The sequence below is a fragment of the Salvelinus fontinalis genome, chromosome 21 (genome assembly GCF_029448725.1).
Source record: "Salvelinus fontinalis isolate EN_2023a chromosome 21, ASM2944872v1, whole genome shotgun sequence".
In the NCBI taxonomy this organism is placed as follows: Eukaryota; Metazoa; Chordata; class Actinopteri; order Salmoniformes; family Salmonidae; genus Salvelinus; species Salvelinus fontinalis.
The window spans coordinates 51,198,793-51,226,762 of NC_074685.1; the positions used below are offsets into that span (position 1 = coordinate 51,198,793).

General features: G+C 43.4%; 1 protein-coding gene across 1 annotated transcript; it reads right to left on the bottom strand.

Annotated features, from left to right (window-relative positions):
• LOC129819091 (complexin-4-like) lies at positions 1 to 26,063 on the bottom strand. Its single transcript, XM_055875642.1, has 3 exons — positions 25,898 to 26,063; positions 16,372 to 16,459; positions 1 to 1,094 (listed from the first exon to the last, which is right to left on the bottom strand). The coding sequence occupies exons 1-3, from the start codon at positions 26,056 to 26,058 to the stop codon at positions 867 to 869; spliced, it is 477 nt and encodes a 158-aa protein (XP_055731617.1). The 5' UTR covers positions 26,059 to 26,063; the 3' UTR covers positions 1 to 866.
• Positions 26,064 to 27,970: the final 1,907 nt, after the last annotated feature.

A 27,970-nucleotide genomic window follows, 5' to 3' on the forward strand; every position in this document is an offset into this window, starting at 1 on the left:
TCTCAACATTAGTACTTCAGTGTTAGTGTCAGGCAAAGTTAATGTTTGAGTATGGAATGAAGACTACATATTTTATTCAACTGAGGATTTGTGCAAAACTGCAAATATGTGTCTCTTTCAGGCTTGGTTTATGCTTGTTGTTTCTGATGAACATTGATGGAGGGGATTTTGAAAGTTGCACAATCGTCTGTGTGGATGAGGATTTCCAACAGAATGCATATTGTCAGTCGCATTTGGTCTGCATAGAGTGTAAGAAAAGTGGCCAACTTCACTGTTATTTCTCCATTAATTCATGAGAAAATGTATTAGTTAATTAAGTAATTATCCCAGATTAAATAAAAAGAATAACACGAGAAGGACAGAGGGGGAGCAACAATCTAAAACAATTTATTCATACAACAAATGACCTATCCGGCAAATTAAGGGAACACATCAAAACAGACCATTCACACGAGGTTGTTCGGAAGTGAGTTTCCAACAAGACCCTCTGCCATTGGACATACATCTCCAGGGAGCTTTCACAGCTTGGGGGGTGCCGAGAATGAGAGAAGGACCTGGGACCTTCAAATTGTATTTGTTTTCTTTTAGCTGTGCTTGATTGCACAATAGTCCCAAACCAACCCGGGCCATCCATCTGGCAATCCCCAGACAGGCTCAATCAAAACACTCAAAGGAGACTTTGAAAGATCTCAGATACTAATTTGAAACCCAGGTCTGCGGCATGGTGACGACTAGAAACTCTTGGACTGTTAGGAGCGAATCCTAACTTCCACATAAGCCGAGTCTAAATGACATTTTTTTTTTACTGAAGTGGAAGTTAAGTTTCACCCCTGATCAGTGAACTGAAATATGGCATTTTATTTCATTTACATGACAGAGCATTTCTCCTCTGCCTTGGCTTTCATCTCCGTCACGGTGGCCGAGGCCTTCTCCTTGAGCTGGTCCATGTCCATGTTCTGGAGGTTCTGAATGCCACCCAAGATGGAGTCTTTGTCTTCTTCCTCCGTGGCATCCTCGTCCACCATCTTGAGCAGCTCCTCGGGTACGTCCACATCGTCTCCGGCCATTGCGAGCATGTTATCGTCCTGCTCGCTCTAGAAAGAGTACAGACCAATTCATATAGTACATTATTTTCTAACTTATAATATTATTATGAGTCAGGACATTAGCAAGTAAGACACAGAGATCATGTTCTCGTCCTGCTTGTGTAACGGACGTCACGATGCTTGCTTAGAAAGTACCACTTTCTCCTTATTTGGGTCTCACCGAGGCTTGAACCCAGGACCTCTGCCTTATTAGTCCCAAAGTGACTCGCTTGACACAAAAAGCTAGCTATTCAGTGGCACAAGTGGGGACAATTCAGGCTGAGAAGTAAGATCACAGATCCCCATGTGCTACACTCGCTCTGTAGAGGAAGAGACCAATATAAAGATTAAAATAGATGCTTGCTAAATGTTAGATTAGCTAGTGAGACATCCTACTAGCTACATTCCTCTGTATAGGTTTACCAAAAGCATCTTAAGGCTAATTTCATTGTTATAACCTTCAGAGCATCGTTACATCTCTGAGCTGTTTCCCAAAACCATCGTTATTAACGTTGCACCTGAAAATGCTCGTAATCTAACTCCTGCCTCAGATCACTCGTAGAACAGCTAAGTGCATCGTTAGATGCTTTTTTGCCCTCCCAACATCACTTTACACGCAGAAGATCTCCCCTAAGGGGCCTCCCGGGTGGCGCAGTGGTCTAGGGCACTGCATCGCAGACCAGGAGGTCCGTGGGGCAGCGCACAATTGGCCTAGCGTCGTCCGGCTTAGGGAGGGTTTGGCCGGTAGGGATATCTTTGTCTCATCGCACACCAGCGACTCCTGTGGCGGGCCGGGCACAGTGCGCGCTAACCAAGGGAGCCAGGTGCATGGTGTTTCCTCCGACACATTGGTGCGGCTGGCTTCCGGGTTGGAGGCGCGCTGTGTTAAGAAGCAGTGCGGCTTGGTTGGGTTGGGTTGTGTTTCGGAGGACGCATGGCTTTCGACCTTCGTCTCTCCCGAGCCCATACGGGAGTTGTAGCGATGAGACAAGATAGTAATTACTAGCAATTGGATACCACGAAAATTGGGGAGAAAAGGGGGTTAAAAATATTTTTTTTTAAAAGAAGATCTCCACTGAACATTAAATCATTATTTACCTGTCTCTACATGACCACCGATAACTTCACAACGAAGTTGACTATAAATACGAAGTTGCCAATGTATTTTTCTTATTTTTTTATTGAATGTTTAAAACATACAATATACTTGCAGTGAAGCCGCTAAACAACTACATCACATTAGTCATCTAACAGACTCCCATCCAGAGCGACACACAGAAGCAACCAGGGTCAATGCCCTGCTCAAGGGCACTTCGACAGATTGCCCACAAGGTCAAAAACAGGGACCCGAACCGGCGATCCATCAGCCATCGGCCCAAGCTCCCAACCGACAAGCCTCCAAGATCACCCCCACAGTTCCCCAAGAGCTGCCCCTCAACCATCCGAGACCGCCCCACAGTCATCCCCCCCCCGAGAAAACATATTTCATTCCGTCCCCCCCAACACACCAACAAACAACAAAATGAACAAAAGACAAAAAGAGAAAGACAAAAAGGAAAACAGTAAACAACAATGCAGAAAACAAACAAAGACATCAAGGACAACAAAAATCATAACAGCAAGGCCAACTGAATACGTTTGAGTGCATCTATGGCACTATTTACCTGTGTGTGTCCATGTATGTGCACATTTGTGCATTTGAATGAGAGTGTGTGTATATGCATGTGTACAAACACCTGCACGGCATCAGCCTCAGGCAAACCAGCATTAGCTGTCACTGCAAACAAACGTTTTCTGTAGCTCTCAATGAGGCTTCTGCACCTGTTAGCAGGTAGTTTGGCCCACTCTTCCTGAGCTAACTGCTTCAGCTGTCTCAGGTTTGACCTCCCGCGCTCTCAAACAGAGAATTAGTGAACATCAAAGTTCAATCAGGAGAAACGACAGGGATTATCCAGTGGCAGTACATTTCGATGACCTGAAGCATGACATTTATACCTTTAGATTTTGTGGCATAGAGAAAGTTAAGATATCAAACAGGGGAGGTGATATTAATAACACTCTGAGGAAAAGATAATCTTTTTGGATATTCACCCTCCATACATTATTTCCTAAAGGACTTAATGATGAAATGCCTATGTATGTTATGTTGTAAATTTGAACATGAATTATATGCCTATTTAAGATTAATCTGATGTTTTTTGTACGATGTACCCAATGACTAATGAAAACTTGCTATGTCCTCATTGTGGTTTTACAGACGTGTTTAATACATCTTATTTATTCAATATTTATGAAATGCATATTGCTATATTTGGTAGCACTTATTTGTTTGTCCTTTGCCTCCAACCCCCTTCGATGTGTGGAACGGATGTGGGTGGGGCGAGGTCTACATAAGGGTGCAATTTTTAAAAAATTCACAAAAGCTCTGACGATGGCCGTGAGGCCGATACGTAAGCTTATTAAATATCAGTGATACTATCAAGAGCAGTGTGCGGTTTTCTTTTTCCTTCATCTTGTTCAATTGTTGCCATGCACCTGCAAATAAGATTGCTCAGATGTGTGAGTGCCTTTTGAATTCAGGTTTGATGGGTGCCTTCTCCAGACTGCAAGTTTCCTCTCTTTCCATAGATGTTCGATAGGATTCAGTTCAGGACTCATAGAAGGCCACTTCATAATCGTCCAATGTTTTGTTCTTATCCATTCTTGGGTGCTTTTAGCTGTGTGCTTTGGGTCATTATCCTGTTATGAGGACCCATGACCTGCGACTGAGACAGTGCTTTCTGACACTGGGCAGTACGTTTCACTCCAGAACGCCTTTGTAGTCTTGGGATTTCATTGTGCCCTGCACAGATTCAAGGCACCCTGTGACAGGCGTAGAAAAGCAGCCCCAAAACATAACCCAGCCTCCTCCATGTTTCACTGTAGGTATGGTGTTCTTTTCTTTGAAGGCTTCATTTTTTCATCTGTGAACGTAGAGCTGATGTGACTTGCCCAAAAGCTCCAGTTTTGATTAATCTGTCCAAAGCGCATTCTCCCGGAAGGATTGTGGATTGTCAATATGCATTGTATAAAATTCAAAGTCTGGAGATTTTATGTTTTTCTTTCAAAAGTGGAGCCCTCCTGGGTCTTCTTCCATGGAGCCCACTTTCGCTCAAAAAGCGACGGATGGTGCGATCAGAAACTGACGTACCTTCACCTTGGACTTCAGCTTGTATCTCTTTGGCAGTTATCCCTGGTTCTTTTTCTACCATTCGCACTATCCTTCTGTTCATTCTGGGGTCGATTTTCCTCTTGAGGCCGCGCCTAGGGAGGTTGGCTACAGTTCCATGGACCTTAAACTTCTTAATAATATGTGCAACTGTTGTCACAGGAACATCAAGCTGCTTGGAGATGGTCTTGTAGCCTTTACCTTTACCATGCTTGTCTATTATTTTCTTTCTGATCTCCTCAGACAAATATCTCCTTTGCTTTCTCTGGTCCGTGTTCAGCGTAGTGCACACAATGATACCAAACAGCACAGTGACTACTTTTCTCCATTTAAATAGACTGACTGACTAGTTACAAGATTGGAGGCATGTGTGATACTAATTAAAGAAACTAAATAGTTTGATATATCACTATAATCCAATTATTTATTATATTTTCTAAGGGGTACCAACAAATGTGTCCAGGACATTTTAGAATATCTTCGTAGAATAAACAATAATTAATCTCTTTTCACAGCTTCTTTGCTTTATTCCATGACATACCAATGGCATGCAAGTATACATGATAAGATAGCTTTTAATTTCATCACTTTTCAGGAGGAATTAAGCATTATTTCATTGAGCTGTAATGGTACCAACAAATTTGAGCACGTCTGTATATCTTTCATCTATGCTGTGTTTAACATACAATTTCAATCTATCTAATCGAATAGAATTGACAGATTGTGAGTTGAAGATAAATACTTCCAAATACTACCAAGATCTCCCAACAGTACTATTTCTAGGGTCAATTTTAGATCAATGTTAAGTTGCCAATGTCTTTGCAATTATTACAAACAAGCGAAAGATAAAATGAAAACAGAGATGACTGCATTAAAAGATACAAAGCCTACCAACAGTAAAAACTATTGGCCTACAGTGCATTTGGAAAGTATTCAGACCCCTTAACTGTGTTCAGACTCTTTACTCAGTACTTTGTTGAAGAACCCTTGGCAGCAATTACAGCCTTGAGTCTTCTTTGGTATGAGGCTATAAGCTAAGCACACCTACATTTGGGGAGTTTCTCCCATCCTTCTCTGCAGATCCTCTCAAGCTCTGCCAGGTTGGATGGGGAGCTTTGCTGCACAGCTATTTTCAGACATTCAGAGATGTTCAATCGGGTTCAAGTCCGGGTTCTTGCTTGGCCACTGAAGGACATTCAGAGACTTGTCACGAAGCCACTCCTGCGTTGTCTTGGCTCTGTGCTTAGGGTCATTGTCCTGTTGGAAGGTGAACCTTAGCCCCAGTCTGTGGTCCTGAGAACTCTGGAGCAGATTTCATCAAGGATCTCTCTGTACATTGTCCGTTCATCTATTTCTCGATCCTGACTAATCTCCCAGTACCTGCCACTGAGAAACATCTCCAAAGCAAGATGCTGCCACCACCATGTTTCACCTTAGGGATCGTGCCAGGTTTCCTCCAGATGTGAAGCTTCGCATTCAGGCCAAAGAGTTCAACTTTTTTTTTATTTTTTTTATTTCACCTTTATTTAACCAGGTAGGCTAGTTGAGAACAAGTTCTCATTTGCAACTGCGACCTGGCCAAGATAAAGCATAGCAGTGTGAACAGACAACAACACAGAGTTACACATGGAGTAAACAATAAACAAGTCAATAACATGGTAGAAAAAAAGAGAATCTATATACAATGTGTGCAAAAGGCATGAGGTAGGCAATAAATCGAATAATTACAATTTAGCAGATTAACACTGGAGTGATAAATCATCAGATGATCATGTGCAAGAAGAGATACTGGTGTGCAAAAGAGCAGAAAAGTAAATAAATAAAAGCAGTATGGGGGGTGAGGTAGGTAAATTGGGTGGGTAGTTTACAGATGGACTATGTACAGCTGCAGCGATCGGTTAGCTGCTCGGATAGCAGATTTTTAAAGTTGTTGAGGGAGATAAAAGTCTCCAACTTCAGAGATTTTTGCAATTCGTTCCAGTCGCAGGCAGCAGAGAACTGGAAGGAAAGGCGTCCAAATGAGGTTTTGGCTTTAGGGATGATCAGTGAGATACACCTGCTGGAGCGCGTGCTACGGGTGGGTGTAGCCATCGTGACCAGTGAACTGAGATAAGGCGGCACTTTACCTAGCATAGCCTTGTAGATGACCTGGAGCCAGTGGGTCTGACGACGAACATGTAGCGAGGGCCAGCCGACTAGGGCATACAGGTCGCAGTGGTGGGTCGTATAAGGTGCTTTAGTAACAAAACGGATGGCACTGTGATAAACTGCATCCAGTTTGCTGAGTAGAGTATTGGAAGCTGTTTTGTAGATGACATCGCCGAAGTCGAGGATCGGTAGGATAGTCAGTTTTACTAAGGTAAGTTTGGCGGCGTGAGTGAAGGAGGCTTTGTTGCGGAATAGAAAGCCGACTCTAGATTTGATTTTGGATTGGAGATGTTTGATATGAGTCTGGAAGGAGAGTTTGCAGTCTAGCCAGACACCTAGGTACTTATAGATGTCCACATATTCTAGGTCGGAACCGTCCAGGGTGGTGATGCTAGTCGGGCGTGCGGGTGTAGGCAGCGAACGGTTGAAAAGCATCCATTTGGTTTTACTAGCGTTTAAGAGCAGTTGGAGGCCACGGAAGGAGTGTTGTATGGCATTGAAGCTCGTTTGGAGGTTAGATAGCACAGTGTCCAAGGAAGGGCCGGAAGTATACAGAATGGTGTCGTCTGCGTAGAGGTGGATCAGGGAATCGCCCGCAGCAAGAGCAACATCATTAATGTATACAGAGACAAGAGTCGGCCCGAGAATTGAACCCTGTGGTACCCCCATAGAGACTGCCAGAGGACCGGACAACATGCCCTCCGATTTGACACACTGAACTCTGTCTGCAAAGTAGTTGGTGAACAAGGTAAGGCAGTCATTAGAAAAACCGAGGCTATTGAGTCTGCCGATAAGAATATGGTGATTGACAGAGTCGAAAGCCTTGGCCAGGTCGATGAAGACGGCTGCACAGTAATGTCTTTTATCGATGGCGGTTATGATATCATTTAGTACCTTGAGCGTGGCTGAGGTGCACCCGTGACTGGCTCGGAAACCGGATTGCACAGCGGAGAAGGTACGGTGGGATTCGAGATGGTCAGTGATCTGTTTGTTGACTTGGCTTTCGAAGACCTTAGATAGGCAGGGCAGGATGGATATAGGTCTGTAACAGTTTGGGTCCAGGGTGTCTCCCCCTTTGAAGAGGGGGATGACCGCGGCAGCTTTCCAATCCTTGGGGATCTCAGATGATACGAAGGAGAGGTTGAACAGGCTGGTAATAGGGGGTGCGACAATGGCGGCGGACAGTTTCAGAAATAGGGGGTCCAGATTGTCAAGCCCAGCTGATTTGTATGGGTCCAGGTTTTCCAGCTCTTTCAGAACATCTGCTATCTGGATATGGGTAAAGGAGAAGCTGGGGAGGCTTGGGCGAGTAGCAGCGGGGGGGCGGGGCTGTTGGCCAAGGTTGGAGTCGCCAGGAGGAAGGCATGGCCAGCCAATGAGAAATGTTTGTTGAAGTTTTCGATTATCACGGACTTATCAGTGGTGACCGTGTTACCTAGCCTCAGTGCAGTGGGCAGCTGGGAGGAGGTGCTCTTGTTTTCCATGGACTTTACAGTATCCCAGAACGTTTTGGAGTTAGAGCTACAGGATGCAAATTTCTGCTTGAAAAAGCTGGCCTTTGCTTTCCTGACTGACTGCGTGTATTGGTTCCTGACTTCCCTGAACATTTGCATATCGCGGGGGCTCTTAGATGCTATTGCAGTTCGCCACAGGATGATTTTGTGCTGGTTGAGGACAGTCAGGTCTGGAGTGAACCAAGGGCTATATCTGTTCTTGGTTATGCATTTTTTGAACGGAGCATGCTTGTCTAATATGGTGAGGAAGTAACTTTTAAAGAATGACCAGGCATCCTCAACTGACGGGATGAGGTCAATATCCTTCCAGGGTACCCGGGCCAGGTCGATTAGAAAGGCCTGCTCGCAGAAGTGTTTTAGGGAGCGTTTGACAGTGATGAGGGGTGGTCGTTTGAACGCAGACCCGTGGCGGATACAGGCAATGAGGCAGTGATCGCTGAGATCTTGATTGAAGACAGCAGAGGTGTATTTGGAGGGCAAGTTGGTCAGGATAATGTCTATTAGGGTGCCCATGTTTACGGATTTAGGGTTGTACCTGGTGGGTTCCTTGATGATTTGTATGAGATTGAGGGCATCAAGCTTAGATTGTAGGACTGCCGGGGTGTTAAGCATATCCCAGTTTAGGTCACCTAACAGAACAAACTCTGAAGCTAGATGGGGAGCGATCAATTCACAGATGGTGTCCAGGGCACAGCTGGGAGCTGAGGGGGGTCGGTAGCAGGTGGCAACAGTGAGAGACTTATTTCTGGAGAGATTAATTTTTAAAATTAGAAGTTCGAACTGTTTGGGCATAGACCTGGAAAGTATGACAGAACTTTGCAGGCTATCTCTGCAGTAGATTGCAACTCCTCCCCCTTTGGCAGTTCTATCTTGACGGAAAGTGTTATAGTTGGGTATGGAAATCTCAGAATTTTTGGTGGCCTTCCTTAGCCAGGATTCGGACACGGCAAGGACATCAGGGTTGGCAGAGTGTGCTAAAGCGGTGAGAAAGGCAAACTTAGGGTGGAGGCTTCTGATGTTGACATGCATGAGGCCAAGGCTTTTTCGATCACAGAAGTCAACAAATGAGGGTGACTGGGGACATGCAGGGCCTGGGTTTACCTCCACATCACCCGAGGAACAGAGGAGTAGTAGGATGAGGGTGCGGCTAAAGGCTATCAAAACTGATCGCCTAGAGTGTTGGGGACAAGGAATAAAAGGAGCAGATTTATAGGCGTGGTAGAATAAATTCTGGGCATAATGTGCAGACCGGGGTATGGTGGGGCACGGGTACAGCGGAGGCAAGCCCAGGCACTGGGTGATGATAAGAGAGGTTGTATCTCTGGACATGCTGGTCTCAATGGGTGAGGTCACCGCATGTGTGGGGGGTGGGACAAAGGAGGTATCAGAGGTACGGAGAGTGGAACTACGGGGTCCATTGCAAACCAAAACAATGATAACTAGCCTGAACAACAGTATGCAAGGCATATTGATATTTGAGAGAGACATACAATAAGGCATAAAGTGATTGCAGGTCTTGATTGGGAGAGCTAGCTAAAACAACAGGTGAGATAACAGCAGCTAGTCAGCTAACACAGCAACAGCAGGTAAAAATGGCGACGACTAGGCAGAGTGGGTCGGATTAACTACACACAGATCCTGAGTTAAAGCACAGAGCCAACAGATAAAACACAAATAAACAGAATGGAGTACCGTGCATTAATGGACAGTCAAGCAGGCATCAGCTATGTAGCCAAGTGATCATAGTGTCCAGGGGGCAGCCGTAGATGGAGCAGGGAGGCCTCCACTAAGCTAGCATGCGGCGTTTAAAGTTAGTAGCCCGGGGGGTGGTCTGCTCAGACGGAGGGGGTCTGCTCAGACGGAGGCCGGTTGAGGGCACAGCGGATGGGGTATTCGTCTGCAGACCAGACGTGGTCGTGTCGACAGAGAATCCAAGCCGGATGGCGATGGCGAAAGAGAGGTTGTGAATTGTAGAATTGTGTTTGCTAACTGGTGCTAGCTTCGTGGCAGTGGCGCTAGCTGCGCTAGCTGCAAGCTAGCTGTGAGGATCAGAAGTAGTGGCTCAGGGATTACGGCAGGAATCCGGCGTTGTTGTCGAGAGACAGTCCGATGCTGGTAAATTGGTAAGTAATATCCAGGCTAATAACAGGGCTGGTGTCTGTGCAGAAGGTAAAAGCTGCTAGCAGCGGCAAAAAATGGCTAAATTAGCTTGTAGCTGATTAGCTGGTTAGCTACTGGGGGTTCTTGAAAATGTTCCAAAGTTAAAAAATAATAGCGATTCCGTATCACATTGGGTGAGGTAGGTTACCGGAAGGTATAATCGAATTAAGAATCGAAAAGAGATAGAAAAAAAAATGTTAAAATATATACAAGAAATACGAAAAAATACAAACGTACACGAGAGGACTAAAGAAACACGTCTACACTGCTACGCCATCTTGTATTCAACCTTGGTTTGATCAGTGCAACTCAATATGAGGAATATCTTCCTAATGTTTGGAAAATCCCAAAGTGAAACTATGAGATCAGGTTTGATATTAAAATGATATTGAAATCAATTTAATGTTCAATCAAGTGAGTTTCATGTATTTAGATATTTGGCTACTGTCAAATGTTTTTCCTCAATATATTTCATGATGTGTAGCCTAACATGTACAAATCTTGATTCAATCTTGATTATTATAGGGTAAGTATTAGAACAAGCCGCCTCAATATTTACAGCCATAGGTGATCATATCTCTCTAGCTGCTGATCCGTCATCAGTATTGTGGAATATTTATAACGATAAGGTAAGATTTGAATAGAGAAAGCTGACCCGAGAGCAGTGGTGCCTTTCTTTTGATCCTATCATTATTGACACATGCCTCAAGGACGCACTTAGGAAATGTTCTCTATGCGTGGTGTTTTAGGAAACGCATGTTACATCTTCGGCCGGTGTAGATAAGATATAGTGTTAAAACACTCATCAGCCCTAGTTCCATCGTTATCGGGAAACCGGACCCAAGGCTCTCTAAAACTGCTCCTTGAGAGTGTTGTGACGTGACTATCATTAAGGTGATGATGGTTATTTTATCAAATCAATTAACTATGTTTAATTATTACGTGATTCAATTAATCATGTAACAATTAACTCATTAGCAATCTTGGGGCACCACGGAAAAAGTTTATTTAATGAGTTACCATTTCCCTAATTAACTCTAGAATATATCGTTATCATACCAGTCATCCATTAATTATTATTAATACCTCATATCAGTCTCATTCTGAACATCGTTGACTTCAGATCTGCGCAAACCCTAGTCTCAATGATGATTCAACTATACACAAATTGGCTTAATTATTTATTTACTAACTAACTAAATAATCACACATAATTACATAAACACACACACAGGATAGATTCTCTGTTGTAACACTCAGACATTCCAGTCTCAATATTGCAAATGCAAGAGAGAGAAAGTTTACGATTGTTCGTTAAAGTCCTAGAACCGGCTCCACTGCCCCTCTTCCTCTCTGGTGGGAGAGAGGGGGGGCTCTCTTTGATCCTCACCCAGGAAGGAAAGTCATGACAAGAGCTACCCACCTTTAGGTTTTTGCTCCAATCCCATTTGTATCTAACCTGATTAATCTTATGAACCAGATAGTTATTAGAGTCATGTGAGCTAGATTAGGGTTGGAGTGAAAACATACCGGATGGTAGCTCTCCAGGAACAGGGTTGGAGAGCCCTGGTATAGACCAAATACAGATATTAAAATCATGTTCTTGTCCGACTCGCTCTGTTGGAGAAACAATAGACATGTTACATTAGCGAGTCAGACATCGTTATCTAGTGAGACTCCTGCTCCCACTAAAAGACCAATGCAGACATTAGATAAGCAAGTGAGACAGACAGACAGACATACAGACAGTCTGAACCTACTACTTTCCTGTTGGCTCTGTAAAGAGCGAGACAGAGACCAAAACATTTGTAAACTTCCAAGTACATTCCTGTCTATTTAGAGGCCAACGCAGGCATCAGATTAGCTAGTGAGTAACAGGCATCTTACTACAACTCCTGTATCAGTGCATTCAGAAAGTATTTACACCCCTTGACTTTTTCCAAATGTTGTTGCGTTACAGCCTGAATTTAAAATGAATTCAATTGAGATGTTTGTCACTGGATTACACACAATACCCCATATTGCCAAAGTTTTAAAAATTTAGAATTTTTTGTTGTGTATTAATTAAAAATGAAAAGCTGAAAAGTATTCAACCCATTTGTTATTGCAAGCCTAATTAGTTCAGGAGTAAAAATCTGCTTAACAAGTCACATAATAAGTTACATGGAATCACTTTGTGTGCAATAATAATGTTTAACATAATTTTTTTTTAGGACTACCTAATCTCTGTACCCAACACATACAAATATCTGTAAGGTACCTCAGTCGAGCAGTGACTTTTAAACACAGATTCAACCACAAAGACCAGGGAGGTTTTCCAATACCTCACAAAGAAGGGAACCTATTGGTAGAAAAAAAAGGGAAAAAAAGAAGCAGACATTGCATATCCATTTGACCATGGTGTTATTAATTACACTTTGGATGGTGTATCAATGAACAGCATTCTCACATAGGTGTTCCTATTGTCCAGGTGGGAAAGGGCAGTGTTGGGGCGGTATGCAAATTGGAGTTGGTCTAGGGTATCAGAGAGGATGCTGTTTATGAGAGCCATGACCAGCCTTTCAAAGCAATTCATGGCTATCGACGTGAGACTACCTTCACTTCCTTGGGCACAGGGACTATGGTGGTCTGCTTGAAACGTGTAGGTATTACAGACAGTCAGGGAGAGGTTGAAAATGGCAGTGAAGACACTTGCCAGTTGGTCTGCGCATGCTTTGCGTACACGTCCTGGTAATTCATCTGACCCCGCAGCTTTGTGAATGTTGACCTGTTTTAAGGTCTTGCTCACATCGGCTACTGAGAACGTGATCACACAGTCATCCAGAACAGCTGGTGCTCTCGTGCATGCTCCAATATTGCTTGCCTCGAAGCGAGCATAAAAGGCATTTAGCTCGTCTGGTAGGCTCACGTCACTGGGCAGCTCGCGTCTGGGTTTCCCTTTGTAGTACCTAATAGTTTTCAAGCCCTGCCACATCCAACGAGCATCAGAGCCGGTGTAGTAGGATTCAATCTTAATCCTGTATTGACACTTTGCTTGTTTGATGGTTCGTCTGAGGGCATAGCAGGTTTTCTTATAGGCGTCCTGATTAGTGTCCTGGTCCTTGAAAGTGGCAGCTCTACCCTTTAGCTCAGTGCGGATGTTGCCTGTAATCCATTGCTTCTGGTTGGGGTATGTACGTACAGTCACTGTGGGGACGACGTCATTGATGCACTTATTGATGAAGCCAGTGACTGATGTGGTGTTCTCCTCAATGCCATCTGAAGAATCCCGGAAAATATTCCAGTCTGTGCTAGCATAATCGTTCTGTAGCTTAGCATCTGCTTCATCTGACCACTTGTTTATTGACCGCTTTAATTTTCGCTTGTAAGCCGAAATCAGGAGGATAGAATTATGGTCAGATTTGCCAAATGGAGGGCGCTCTGGTTGCACATTTAAAAACAGATTTAAATTTCCCTGCATTAAAGTCCCCGGCCACTTGGAGCGCCACCTCTGGATGAGCGTTTTCCTATTTGCTTATGGCGGTATACAGCTCATTGAGTGCCGTCTTAGTGCCAGCATCTGTCTGTGGTGGTGTGTAGACAGCTATGAAAAATACAGATGAAAACTCTCTAGTTGGATAGTGTGGTCTACAGCTTATCTTGAGATACTCTACCTCAGGCGAGTAAAACCTTGAGACTTCCTTAGATATTGTGCACCAGCTGTTGTTTGCAAATATACATAGACCCCCACCCCTTATCTTACCAGAGGCTGCTGTTCTATCCTGCTGATACAGTGTATAACCCGCCAGCTGTATGTTATTGATGTCGTTGTTCATCCATGACTCGGGTGGAAACATAAGATTTTTTAATGTCCCATTGGGAAGATATACGTGCTTTTAGTTCGTCCAATTTATTAGCTAGCGATTGTACATTGGCCAATAGTATGGATGGCAAAGGCAGATTGGCCACTCGTTGGCGGATCCTCACAAGGCACCCCAATCTCTTTCCACGATACCTCTTCCGTCTTTTTCTTTTGCGAATGACGGGGATAAGGGCCTGTTCGGGTGTCTGGAGTAAATCCCTCTCGTCCGACTCATTAAAGAGAAATTCTTCATCCAGTTCAAGGTGAGTAATCGCTAGTCTGATTTCCAGAAACTCTTTTCGTCATAAGAGACAGCAACAGCAACATTATGTACAAAATAATGCGAGGCAAACAAAGAGCATGGTTGGTTAAGAGCCTATGAAATGGCAGCCATCCCGTCCGGTGGCATTTTATATCCAAATCAAATAGAAGAAGAAGAGATGATTTATCTTTGGAGAGTGAAACTCCGGTAACATGAAACCTTCATTCTAGAACCGATAGGAACCTACATTCTAGACTCCAGGAAGGATTATCTGAAACCTGCGATAGCCTTCCCATTGGAAACCATGATGCCTGCATGGTGTGACGATTCTAAAGATATCCGCCACAGTCTTACACAACAGACTAATTCCAATAGTTTGGCATGCCAGATTCTTATAGTCATTTGCATGTCATTAAATATACTTTTTCTCTCAAGAAAGGAAATGTACAATCACATAATTTCACCATTCATTGTGTTCATCAGATGGGCTGATTGTCTTGTACAATACCTTTAATAGAATTTAATAGGACCTTTATGTTGGGTTGTCATGGTGAAACTATACATGCTGGACCTATTCTATAGGTCATATAGCCTTTGTCATAAACATGTACTTTTACTGACATGCAAAGACAACAACTGAACCTAACCTTATTAATGATATACGTATTCATATGTTGTTTATTGTTTTGAAGTGTCGTTGCACATATAGCATTAACATAATTAACAGGAAGATTGAATGCTGCAAGCAGCAAACACAAGTCATTATATGTTTGCCTCAATCAGGATGAATGCAATTTTATACTTTAATAATGTCAATGTATTCTGCTCTTTGCTTCTGTAAGCACAACAAATGGTAGTGATAATATAGCTACCAAATCAAAATCATTATAACATAAGACAATCACCTTTTCTTTCAGTAATGACATATATAAAATCAGGAATCCAACTGTACCTTATTTCCACTCACCATAACGCCTGATTTAAAAATCACTTCCTTATCATGCAGCTTTCAATAGATCCCAATAGATCCAAACAGATCCAATAGATTCTTCTTCAGTATCTATGTGGTACAATATGGGGCACTGTGTGAAGTCTCCTGGTCATTTATGGAACATCTTGCCTACACCCTAATCTGCTGGCAGATCACCTCCTGCTGCATGGCCTAAAAAAACGGCAAGTACTAGGCCAGAGGATTAAAACAGCCTCTAGCATCAACAGCTACTGCAGGTCACGTTTAACCATTGAGGTGTTCACCATGGAATAGGGTTGGTGTCAATTCCATTTAAATTCAGTCAAAATTTCAATTTACATACAATTTAAGACAACATAATCTCAATCCCAAGATCTCTGCACCTGAGCATTTAACTGTCACTTGTTTGCTTTTTGACTTATTTCCTTATGTAAACACATAAAACAATGCGGAATTCGGGTTTACTTCCAGAACTGAATGGAAATGGAATTGACCCAAACTAATTCTGTTTAGACAGATAAATTGCCTCCCTCAATGTTCCTATGGTCTTACATGTCTGTAGAGGTTCTGGCGTCAGTTGGGACAGAGTGGACGAGTTGGAAATCGGATGTGCGTCACACATCCAACTTGTCTGTCTGAAGAGAACCCTCCCTGGATTTTTTGTTGTTGTTGTTACTTTTAATGGTGCACTGTGCAGAAATCGCTCCGCCATTTCCTGTTTACTAAAATTTGAATACTTTGGTTAATTTCAGTTTATGTGACAAAACAAGCAAGTATAGTGAGGAGAATCATTGCACCATCCAACCCCCTGTGAAATATATGACCTATAAACAAAAATATAGCATTTTCATTTGAAATTGATGTACTTCACCAAATCAAAAGTAAAAGATAAAAAAACTACACTTAAGAACGGGAAGCATAGAAATAACACACAGAGAACAGTTTTACAGCTTTCTAGACTTGTTTTCAATGAGAATGACAGATCTATAACTCCCATTTTTTTGTGAATTTGGTCAGGTTGCCCCAAAAATTACATATTGCAGCTTTATGTCCAAGAGAATCCAACATCCTCCCCAGACCTTGCCATTGCCTAGCTTACGTTGCTCCAAGGCCTTGAGACTCTACAGAGTGACCAAGGATGTAACTACATAAGGTTGTATGAAGGCCGGGAATAGGTTCTCACCTTTGGGAGCCTGTACTTGTCTCTTAGGCACACCCTCAGAGTTGCCCGCTCGGCCTTCTTGTGTAAGAAGTCTGCGTCTCTCTCCATCCTGAAAAACAGAGAAAATGAATGAATGACTGATTGATTGTTTAATTAATTGATATCTAGCATGATCAGGTCATGGATAACTGTATGTATGTACAGTATGCATGTATATACTACAGTTGTATATACTACGGTTGGACGCATTAAAACTAGTTTTTCAACAACTCCACAAAAAAGTTGTTAACAAACTATAGTTTTGGCAAGTCGGTTAGGAAAAATACTTTGCGCATGACACAAGTAATTTTTCCAACAATTGTTTACAGACTAATTACTTCACTTATAATTCACTGTATCACAATTCCAGTGGGGTCAGAAGTTTACGTTCACTAAGTTGACTGTGCCTTTAAAGAGTTTGGAAAATTCCAGAAAATTATGTCATAGCCTTAGAAGCTTCTGATAGGCTAATTGACATCGTTTGAGTCAATTGGAGGTGTACTAGTGGATGTATTTCAAGGCCTACCTTCAAACTCAGTGCCTCTTTGCTTGACATCATGGGAAAATCAAAAGAAATCAGCCAAGACTGGTTCATTCTTGGGAGCAATTTCCAAACACCTGAAGGTACCACGTTCATCTGTACAAACAATAGTACACAAGTATAAACACCATGGGACCACGCAGCAGTCATACAGCTCAGGAAGGAGACGCGTTCTGTCTCCTAAAGATGAACTTACTTCGGTGCGAAAAGTGCAAATCAATCCCAGAACAACAGCAAAGGACCTTGTGAAGACGCTGGAGGAAACGGGTACAAAAGTATATATCCACAGTAAAATGAGTCATATATCAACAACCTGAAAGGCCGCTCAGCAAGGAAGAAGCCACTGCTCCAAAACCGCCATAAAAAAGCCCGACTACGGTTTGCAACTTATGGAGAAATGTCCTCTGGCCTGATGAAACAAAAATAGAACTGTTTGGCCATAATAACCATCGTTATGTTTGGAGGAAAAAGGGGGAGGAGTGCAAGCCGAAGAATACCATCCCAACTGTGAAGCGTGGGGGTGGCAGCATCATGTTATGGGGGGCTTTGCTGCAGGAGGAACTGGTTGAAGCAACATCTCAAAACATCAGTCAGGAAGTTAAAGCTTGGTCACAAATGGGTTTTCCAAATGGACAATGACCGCAAGCATACTTCCAAAGTTGTGTAAAATGGCTTAAGGACAACAAAGTCAAGGTATTGGAGTGGCCATCACAAAGCCCTGACCTCATCCTATAGAAAATGTGTGTGCAGAACTAAAAAAGCGTTTGCGAGCAAGGAGGCCTACCAACCTAACTCAGTTACACCAGCTCTGTCAGGAGAAATGGGCCAAAATTCACCCAACTTATTGTGGGAAGCTTGTGGAAGGCTACCCAAAATGTTTGACCCAAGTTAAACAATTTAAAGGCAATGCTACCAAATACTAATTGAGTGTATGTAAACTTCTGACCCACTGGGAATGTGATGAAATAAATAAAAACTGAAATAAATCATTCTCTCTACTATTATTCTGACATTTCACATTCTTAAATGAAGTGGTGATCCTAACTGACCTGAGACATATCTATTGTAGGGTATGTAAACATATAAAAGTGGCATTGTTTAACATCTCTGGGATATGTGGGACGCTAACGTCCCACTTGGCCAAAAGCCAGTAAAAATGCAGAGCGCCAAATTAAAATAAATTACTATAAAAATCTAACTTTCATGAAATCACACATGAAAGATACCAAATTAAAGCTACACTTGTTGTGAATCCAGCCAACATGTCAGAATTCAAATCGGCTTCATGACGAAAGCACACCAAACTATTATGTTAGTTCAGAGCTAAGTCACAGAAAAACACAGCCATTTTTCCAGCCAAAGAGAGGAGTAACAAAAAGCAGAAATAGAGATAACATTAATCACTAACCTTTGTTGATCTTCATCAGATGACACTCATAGGACTTCATGTTACACATTACATGTATGTTTTGTTCGGTAAAGTTCATATTTATATCCAAAAATCTGAGTTTACATTGGCGCGTTATGTTCAGTAGTTCCAAAACATCCGGTGATCTTGCAGAGAGCCACATCAATTTACAGATATACTCATAATAAACATTGCTAAAAGATACAACTGTTATGCATGGAATTTTAGATCCACTTCTCCTTAATGCAACCGCTGTGTCAGATTTCAAAAAAACTTTACGGAAAAAGCAAACCATGCAATAATCTGAGTACGGCTTTCAGACGACAAATCAACCCAAAGAGATATCCGCCATGTTGTGCAGTTAACAGAAGTCAGAAATAACATTATAAACATTCACTTACCTTTGATGATCTTCATCAGAATGCACTCCCAGGAATCCCAGTTCCACAATAAATGTTTGTTTTGTTCGATAATGTCCATCATTTATGTCCAAATTCCTCCTTTTTGTTCGTGCCATCAGTACACAATCTAAACTCACGACGAGCATACAAGTCCAGCGGAAAGTACGGACGAAAAGTCCAAAAAGTTCCGTTACAGTCCGTAGTAACATGTCAAACGATGTATAGAATCAATCTTTAGGATGTTTTTAACCTTTTATGGCTGCAGTCCCGTTAACGGAATAGATATGACAACAGACTCAACCTCATATTTTCACCATGTTTCTACCGCATAGGTAGCTATCACAAAACCGACCAAATAGAGATATAATTAGTCACTAACCAAGAAACAACTTCATCAGATGACAGTCTTATAACATGTTATACAATACATTTATGTTTTGTTCGAAAAATGTGCATATTTGAGGTATAAATCATAGTTTTACATTGCAGCTACCATCACAAATAGCACCGAAGCAGCCAGAATAATTACAGAGAGCAACGTGAAATAGATAAATACTCATCATAAAACATTTATGAAAAATACATGGTGTACAGCAAATGAAAGATAAACATCTTGTGAATCCAGCCAATATTTCCGATTTTTTAAGTGTTTTACAGCGAAAACACAATATAGAATTTTATTAGCTTACCACAATAGCCAAACACACAAATGCATTTATTCACCGCAAAAGGTAGCTATCGCAAAAACCAGCAAAAGATATAAAATTAATCATTAACCTTGAACAACTTCATCAGATGACAGTCTTATAACATCAGGTTATACAATACACTTATGTTTTGTTCGAAAATGTGCATATTTAGAGCTGCAAACCGTGGTTATACATTGTGAATATGTAGCAACATTTCCCGAGAATGTACGGAGCTATTTTGGACACTCACCTAATCTGACCAAAGAACTCATCATAAACTTTACATAAAAATACTTGTTGTATGTGTAACGTCCTGACCCGAGTTCTTATGTGTTGTGCTTGTTTTAGTGTTGGTCAGGACGTGAGCTGGGTGGGCATTCTATGTTGTGTGCCTAGTATGTCTGTTTCTGTGTTCCGCCTAATATGGTTCTCAATCAGAGGCAGCTGTCAATCGTTGTCCCTGATTGAGAATCATATATAGGTGGCTTGTTTTGTGTTGGGATTTTGTGGGTGGTTGTCTCCTGTGTCAGTGTTTGTGCCACACGGGACTGTGACGTTTAGTACGTTTGTTGTTTTGTATTCTTGTCTAGTTTTCATGTCATTATATTATGGAAACTTACCACGCTGTACATTGGTCCTCCGATCCTTCTCGCCTCTCCTCGTCTGAGGAGGAGGAAGAGCTAGACTGCCGTTACAGAAACACCCACCACCAAAGGACCAAGCGGAGTGGAAAAGTGCAGCGACAGCAGCAGCAGAAACAGACACAGGACTCCTGGACTTGGGAGGAGATCCTGGACGGCAAGGGACCCTGGGCTCAGCCAGAGGAATATCGCCGTCCCAAAGCGGAGTTGGAGGCAGCGAAGGCAAAGAGGCGCTGGTATGAGGAGGCAGCGCGGTTGGGAGCCCGAGAGTCAGACCCAAAAATTTCTTGGGGGGGGCACACGCGGAGTGTGGCAAAGCCGGGTAGGAGACCTGAGCCAACTCCCCGTGCTTATCGTGGAGTGAGAGGACGTCGTACTGGTCAGACACCGTGTTATGCAGTGGAGCGCACGGTGTCCCCAGTACGCGTGCTTAGCCCAGTGCGGGCTATTCCACCTCGCCGCACTGGTAGGGCTAGGTTGGGCATCGAGCCAGGTGTCATGAAGCCGGCCCAACGCATCTGGTCTCCAGTGCGTCTCCTCGGGCCGGCGTACATGGCACCAGCCTTACGTAGGGTGTCCCCGGTTCGCCAGCATAGCCCACCTCGCCGCACTGGCAGAGCTACGGGGAACACTCAACCTGGTAAGGTTGGGCAGGCTCGGTGTTCACGAGCTCGTGTACTCCTTCACGGTCCGGTATATCCGGCGCCACCTTCCCGCCCCAGCCCAGTACCATCAGTGCCCACACCACGCACCAGGCTTCCAGTGCGTCTCCAGAGCCCTGTTCCTCCTCCACGCACTCTCCCTGTGGTGCGTGTCTCCAGCCCAGTACCTCCAGTTCCGGCACCACGCACTAAGCCTCCTGTGCGTCTCCAGAGCCCTGTACGCACTGTTCCTGCTCCCTGCACTAGCCTTGAGAAGCGTGTCTCCAGTCCGGTACCACCTGTTCCGGCACCACGCACCAGGCCTACTGTGTGCCTCAGCAGGTCAGAGTCGGTCGTCTGCCCAGTGCAGTCTGAGCTGCTTGCCTGCCCAGCGCCGTCTGAGCCATCCGTCTGCCCAGCGCCGTCTGAGCCATCCGTCTGCCCAGCGCCATCTGAGCCATCCGTCTGCCCAGCGCCATCTGAGCCATCCGTCTGCCCAGCGCCATCTTAGCCATCCGTCTGCCCAGCGCCATCTGAGCCGCCCGTCTGTCCCGAGCCGTCAGAGCCGCCCGTCTGTCCCGAGCCATTAGAGCCGTCCGTCAGTCAGGAGCCGCTAGAGCCGTCAGTCAGTCAGGAGCTGCCAGAGCCGCCAGCCAGTCAGGAGCTGCCAGAGCCGCCAGCCAGTCAGGAGCTGCCAGAGCCGCCAGCCAGTCAGGAGCTGCCAGAGCCGCCAGCCAGTCAGGAGCTGCCAGAGCCGCCAGCCAGTCAGGAGCTGCCAGAGCCGCCAGCCAGTCAGGAGGTGCCAGAACTGTCTTCCAGTCATGAGCTGCCTTCCAGTCATGAGCTGCCCGCCAGTCATGAGCTGCCCGCCAGTCATGAGCTGCCCGCCAGTCATGAGCTGCCCTCCAGTCATGAGCTGCCTTCCAGTCATGAGCTGCCTTCCAGTCATGAGCTGGCTTCCAGTCATGAGCTGCCCTTCAATCATGAGCTGCCATTCAGTCATGAGCTGCCCTCCAGTCATGAGCTGCCCTCCAGTCATGAGCTGCCCTCCAGTCATGAGCTGCCACTCAGTCCGGAGCTGCCACTCAGTCCGGAGCTGCCATTCAGTCCGGAGCTGCCATTAGTCCGGAGCGACCATTCAGTCCAGAGCTGCCTCTCTGTCCTGAGCTACCTCTCTGTCTTGAGCTACCTCTCTGTCTTGAGCTACCTCTCTGTCTTGAGCTAACTCTCTGTCTTGAGCTTCCTCTCTGTCCTGAGCTACCTCTCTGTCCTGAGCTATCTCCTCTATCTAGGGGGGACCTTTGTGAAGGTTCCTAGACCAGGGTCGGGGGCGAGGGTCGCCACTCAAAGGACGCTAAGGAGGGGGACAAAGACAATGGTGTCCTCGTCCTGCGCCGGAGCCGCCACCGTGGACAGATGGCCACCCAGACCCTCCTCTTGAGTTTTAGGGTGCGTTTAGAGTCCGCACCTCAGGAGGGGGGTACTGTAACGTCCTGACCAGAGTTCTTATGTGTTGTGCTTGTTTTAGTGTTGGTCAGGACGTGAGCTGGGTGGGCATTCTATGTTGTGTGTCTAATATGGTTCTCAATCAGAGGCAGCTGTCAATCATTGTCCCTGATTGAGAATCATATATAGGTGGCTTGTTTTGTGTGTGGTTGTCTCCTGTGTCAGTGTTTGTGCCACACGGGACTGTGACAGTTAGTACGTTTGTTGTTTTGTATTCTTGTCTAGTTTTCATGTCATTAAATTATGGAAACTTACCACGCTGTACATTGGTCCTCCGATACTTCTCGCCTCTCCTCGTCTGAGGATGAGGAAGAGCTAGACTGCCGTTACAGTATGGCAAATGAAAGATACACTGGTTCCTAATGCAACCGCCGTGTTAGATTTAAAAAAATAACTTTACCATAACAAACAGCTTGCGTTATTGCGAGACAGCGCTCGCCAAAACGGCGGAGAATAGGAATCAACATTTTCCACAGAAATACGAAATAACATCATAAATTGTTCTTACTTTTGCTGACCTTCCATCAGAATGTTGTACAAGGAGTCCTTGGTTCAGAATAAATTGTTGTTTGGTTTTAGAATGTCCATTTCTTCTGTCGAATTCGCACCACAATGCTAGCCAATGTTGATAACGTTCCCATCTTCTCTCGACGCAAAGAATGGAAAACTCTAAAAGTCCCAATAAACGTTGAATAATCTGATAAAACTCGGTTGAAAAAACCTACTTTACGATGTTATTATCACATGTATCAAATAAAATCAGAGCCGGAGATATTCACCATGTAAACCGAACGCTTATCAGAAGACAATATCGAGGTACTTCGTGCGCCTTGGTAGACAAAGGAAATTCTTGACCTGCCACTCCAAAAGCTCTTGTTCGACCTCAGATCAAGCTAGACATCCCATTCCACCTTCCACTGCCTGTTGACATCTAGTGGAAGGTGTATGAAGTGCATGCATATCGATAAATATAAGGCAATTGAATAGGCAGGCCCTGAAACAGAGCCACGTTTTCAGATTTTTCACTTCCTGTATGGAAGTTTGCTCCAAATGAGTTCTGTTTTACTCACAGACATAATTCAAACAGTTTTAGAAACTTCTGAGTGTTTTCTATCCAATAGTAATAATAATATGCATATTGTATGATCTAGAAAAGAGTACGAGGCCGTTTCATTTGGGCACAATTTTTTCCAAAGTGAAAACAGCGCCCCCCCCTATTGACAAGAAGTTTAACATACATCTTGAATAACGTTCCAACCGGAGAATTACATCAACTTCAATTGAGAGATGGAACGGAGCTCACTCTCACATGAACGCGCCAGTTCAATGCGTGGGCACCTCATGGCAGTGATTACTAATTTCTGTCTCCTTCGACCCCCCTTCACATTAGAGTCATCAGACTTAGTTCTGTTGACTGTTGACATCTAGTGGAAGCCGTAGGAAGTGAAAACCCATCCATATCTCTCTGTATTTTCAATGAGAGCTTGGTTGAAAATATGGCACACCCAGAAAAAATCCAAACAGGAAGTGGAACTTCTCAGGTTTTGCCTGCCATATGAGTTCTGTTAATCTCACAGACATAATTCAATCAGTTTTAGAAACTTTAGAGTGTTTTCCATCCAATACTAATAATAATATGCATATATTAGCAACTATGACATAGGAGCAGGCCGTTTACTCTGGGCACCTCTGTGCACCTTTCATCCAAGCTACTCAATACTGCCCTTTCAGCCATAAGAAGTTAACATAAATCATCAATAATGTTCCAACTGGAGAAGTCCTTTGTCTTCAGAAAAGCAAATGGAACAGAGTTCGCTCTCACGTGAACGAGCGTCACGAGCTCAAAGCATTCTGCCAGACCTCTGATTCATTCCCCTCTCATTCGGCCCCACCTCACAGTAGAAGAATCAAACATGGTTCTATAGACTGTTGACATCTAGTGGAAGCCTTAGGAAGTGCAACATGACTCCATTTCCACTGTATCTTGGATAAACAAAGAGTTGAAAACCTACAAACCTCAGATTTCCCACTTCCTGGTTGGATTTTTTCTCAGGTTTTTGCCTGCCATATGAGTTCTGTTATACTCACAGACATCATTCAAACAGTTTTAGAAACTTCATAGTGTTTTCTATCCAAATCCACTAATAATATGCATATCCTAGGATCTGTGCCTGAGTAGCAGGCAGTTTACTCTGGACACGCTTTTCTTCCGGACATGAAAATACTGACCCCTACCCCAAAGAAGTTAACTTCTCTAGGGTAGGGGGCAGCATTCGGAATTTTGGATGAAAAGCATGCCCAAATTAAACTGCCTGCTTCTCGGGCCCAGAATATATGATATGCATATAACTGGTAGATTTGGATAGAAAATACTCTACCGTTTCCAAAACTGTTAAAACAGTGTCTGTGAGTATAACAGAACTGATTTGGCAGGCAAAAACCTGAGAAAAATCCATTCGGGAAGTAGTTTTTTTTGTTGGTTTTGTAGTTTTCTATTCAATGCCATTACAGTATCCATTGACTTAGGACTCAAAAAGGACTCAAGTCACCATGCCTTCCACAAGATGTCAACAGTCTTTAGAAATTGTTTCAGGCTTGTATTCTGAAAAATGAGGAAGTAAGAGCAGTCTGAATGAGTGGACCCTAAAGTGTCACAGAGCTTTTTCATGCCCACAACTGAGAGAGTTCCTTTCTTGTTTACCTTTTATATTGACAACGTTATTGTCCTGTTGAAATATTATCGATTATTTAGGCTAAAAACAACCTGAGGTTTGAATGTAAACATCGTTTGACATGTTTCTATGAACTTTCCGGATACAAGTTACATTTTTTGTGTGCCTGTTTTGACTGCGTTTAAGGCGGAGTGGATTACTGAAGAAAACGCGTGAACAAAATGGAGGTTTTTGGATATAAAGAGACTTTATCGAACAAAAAGAACATTTATTGAGTAAATTAATGTCTGCTGAGTGCAACCATATGAAGATCATCAAAGGTAAGGGATTCATTTTATCTCTATTTCTGACTTGTGTAACTCTTCTACTTGGCTGGTTACTGTTTGCAATGATTTGTCTGCTGGGCTATGTTCTCAAATAATCATAAGGTATGCTTTCGCCGTAAAGAATTTTTAAAATCTGACACCGTGGTTGGATTCACAAGAAGTTCATCTTTAAACCTATGTAAAATATGTTTTGTTTTCTGAATTTTTATAATGAGAATTTCTGTATTTGTTTTTGGTGCCCAGCAGTTTCACTGGCTGTTGAAGAGGTGGGACGCTAACATCTCACGTACCCAAGAGAGGTTAAGCAAAGCTGTTATCAAGGCAAAGAGTGGCTACATTGAAGAATTCCAAATATATTTTGGTTTGTCACTTTGTTGGTTACTACATGATTCCATATGTGTTATTTCACAGTTTTGATGTCTTCACTATTATTCTACAATGTCTGAATCTTTTTTTTAAATAAAGTAAAAAACATGGAATGAGTAGGTGTGTCCAAACTTTTGACTGGAATGTAAAAAAATAGGAAGGTGCAGAATTCCTTCATGGTGCTAGTCAAGGTCAGATGGAATAGTGGTGGTGATGGTGTCATTATGTAGGATTAGCCAGCCATGTTCTCTGCTTTCCATGATCCAACAACAACAGCAAAACAAAATGGAGTTTCAGCGACAGGGCAGTTTACTTACTTCTCCTCTACCAACTGTTTTTGGTACTCCTCATACTCCTCGCGTGTCATCCCTGCTGCTTTGGCTGGGTCGGCAGGTGCCGACTCCACTTCCTCCTCCCCTCCACCCATAGGATTCAAACCAGCCAGTGGGTTGGGCATCATTGCCTTGATTAGGAACATCTTGCTGCCCTAGACTTGGAGATATAGATACTATATTATTGTAAATAAGACTAGTTCTTCCCTATGGTCACTACTGATGGGTTGGGATTCTTAGCGGTTGGTTAATTCCAATAGGATCCTGTATGTCTAGCTAACCTGTCCTGCTGCTTGGATTTGTAGTGAAGGACGCAATGACGGCTTGGAAACAGACACCAACATTTATTTTTTTTACGCCCGGCCGTAATCTGGATTAAACCTCACTACAGCCCCACCATACTAAGAGGCAGATGGCCTGGTTGCCCGCATTCTATTTTTATAACACACAACTTTGTGGATTCATATTGATTATGAGACATGTTCAATCAATGGCAGTATTGGTGTACAGCACCATGCAGAGGTCACGGTAACATTTCGGGATTTCAAGATCCCAAAACATTCTTGTTCTTCTGTCTGGTTGGTGCAGACGTCACATACTATGTGTTGCTTCCACCCGCCCATTGCTAGTAATCCCATTACTTAAAAAGGTTGGCCCCTCCCATGTGGCATATCTACCAGAGAGTTACATTTATACCCTGCCTGAGCTGAGGGCTGATGGCTGGAGGAGGAAGAGGAGACAGATGATCAGGTTGTTTATCTAGCAGACCTGGGACTCAAGTAGTATTTAAACAAAATGTAATACTCAGCTGTGCTTGATTGAGAAAGCCTGGCACGATGGAACCCAATTGAATAGTCCCAAAAGTGCAAACCCCGCTCATCTAGCACTACCCTCATGCTCATTCAAACACTCAAAGTATTTGAAAGGCCGATTTGAAAGGCACCCCATTCCTCAAGTCTTCTGCCCTAAGTGTGCACTTGTATACTTCCCATTCCTCAACCCTTCTGCCTTAAGTGTGCACTTGTTCACTTCCCTTTATCTATTTAAAGGAAGTGAACTGATGTCAAAACCAATGCTGGAGACTAATGCTTACACCAATCCAAGAGACACCAATCCCCCCTGCACGTTATGACTATGCAATCACCGATGACCTTTGATAGATTCAGATTAACCCCATGCTTCTTCGATTGCCATTGGAGTGGCTGGAAAGAGATGATATGCAAACAGAAAAGAAAACATCCTTTATATGCAAACATGAATACAAATTTGAATACATGAATACATGAATACAATGAATACAAAACAGAAAATACATAACTGCATACAGATCATACACATAACTGTGCACAGAACAGAACAGTGTACCAAATATACTGAAAGCGGGGCTGTATATGGTCATATTCTCATTATCAAATTATGATATTTACAATTGGTAGGTAATTATATAGGGATAAAGATAATTGTATAACATTTGCCTTTTTCTATAGCTCCGCTGTTGTGTTGGCCGTTGATTGTGCTGTGGCAGGGGAGCCAGGGGAGGCAGCTAACTTAGCTTTCCTGGGTGTGAAAGAAATTGAATTGTCTTTTTTATGACGTGACAATATGGTCTGATGAGAGATCATTAGCTGTCCCAAATGGCAGTGCACTATACATGGAATAGGGTGCCATTTGAGACACAATGGAATTCATTGTGCTTTTCACATTCCAATTCTTCTGCCATTATTGTGGGTACGCAGAGGTGGCATTAAGAACTAAAGAATGGACATGAACAAGAGTGGAAGGCCATAGCGCAGTACATTCTGTTAACAAGCGTCATGCTATTTCTTGTGTCCTCAACGGCATCCCAAATAAAACTAGTATTCAGTCGTTCATAATTAAGTTGCCTAGGAGGTTGCATGTTACAAAATTATATAGGCTCCAATATGGTCAAAATGTTCTTCTGGAAAGAAGTGATTGTATAACACAACCCTAGAGTAAAATGAATTAGATATCCTTACTGCTGTACTAAACTGACTTCTGGACTGTTTGTTTGGTTAACCTTTTTTTAAATGAAATTAA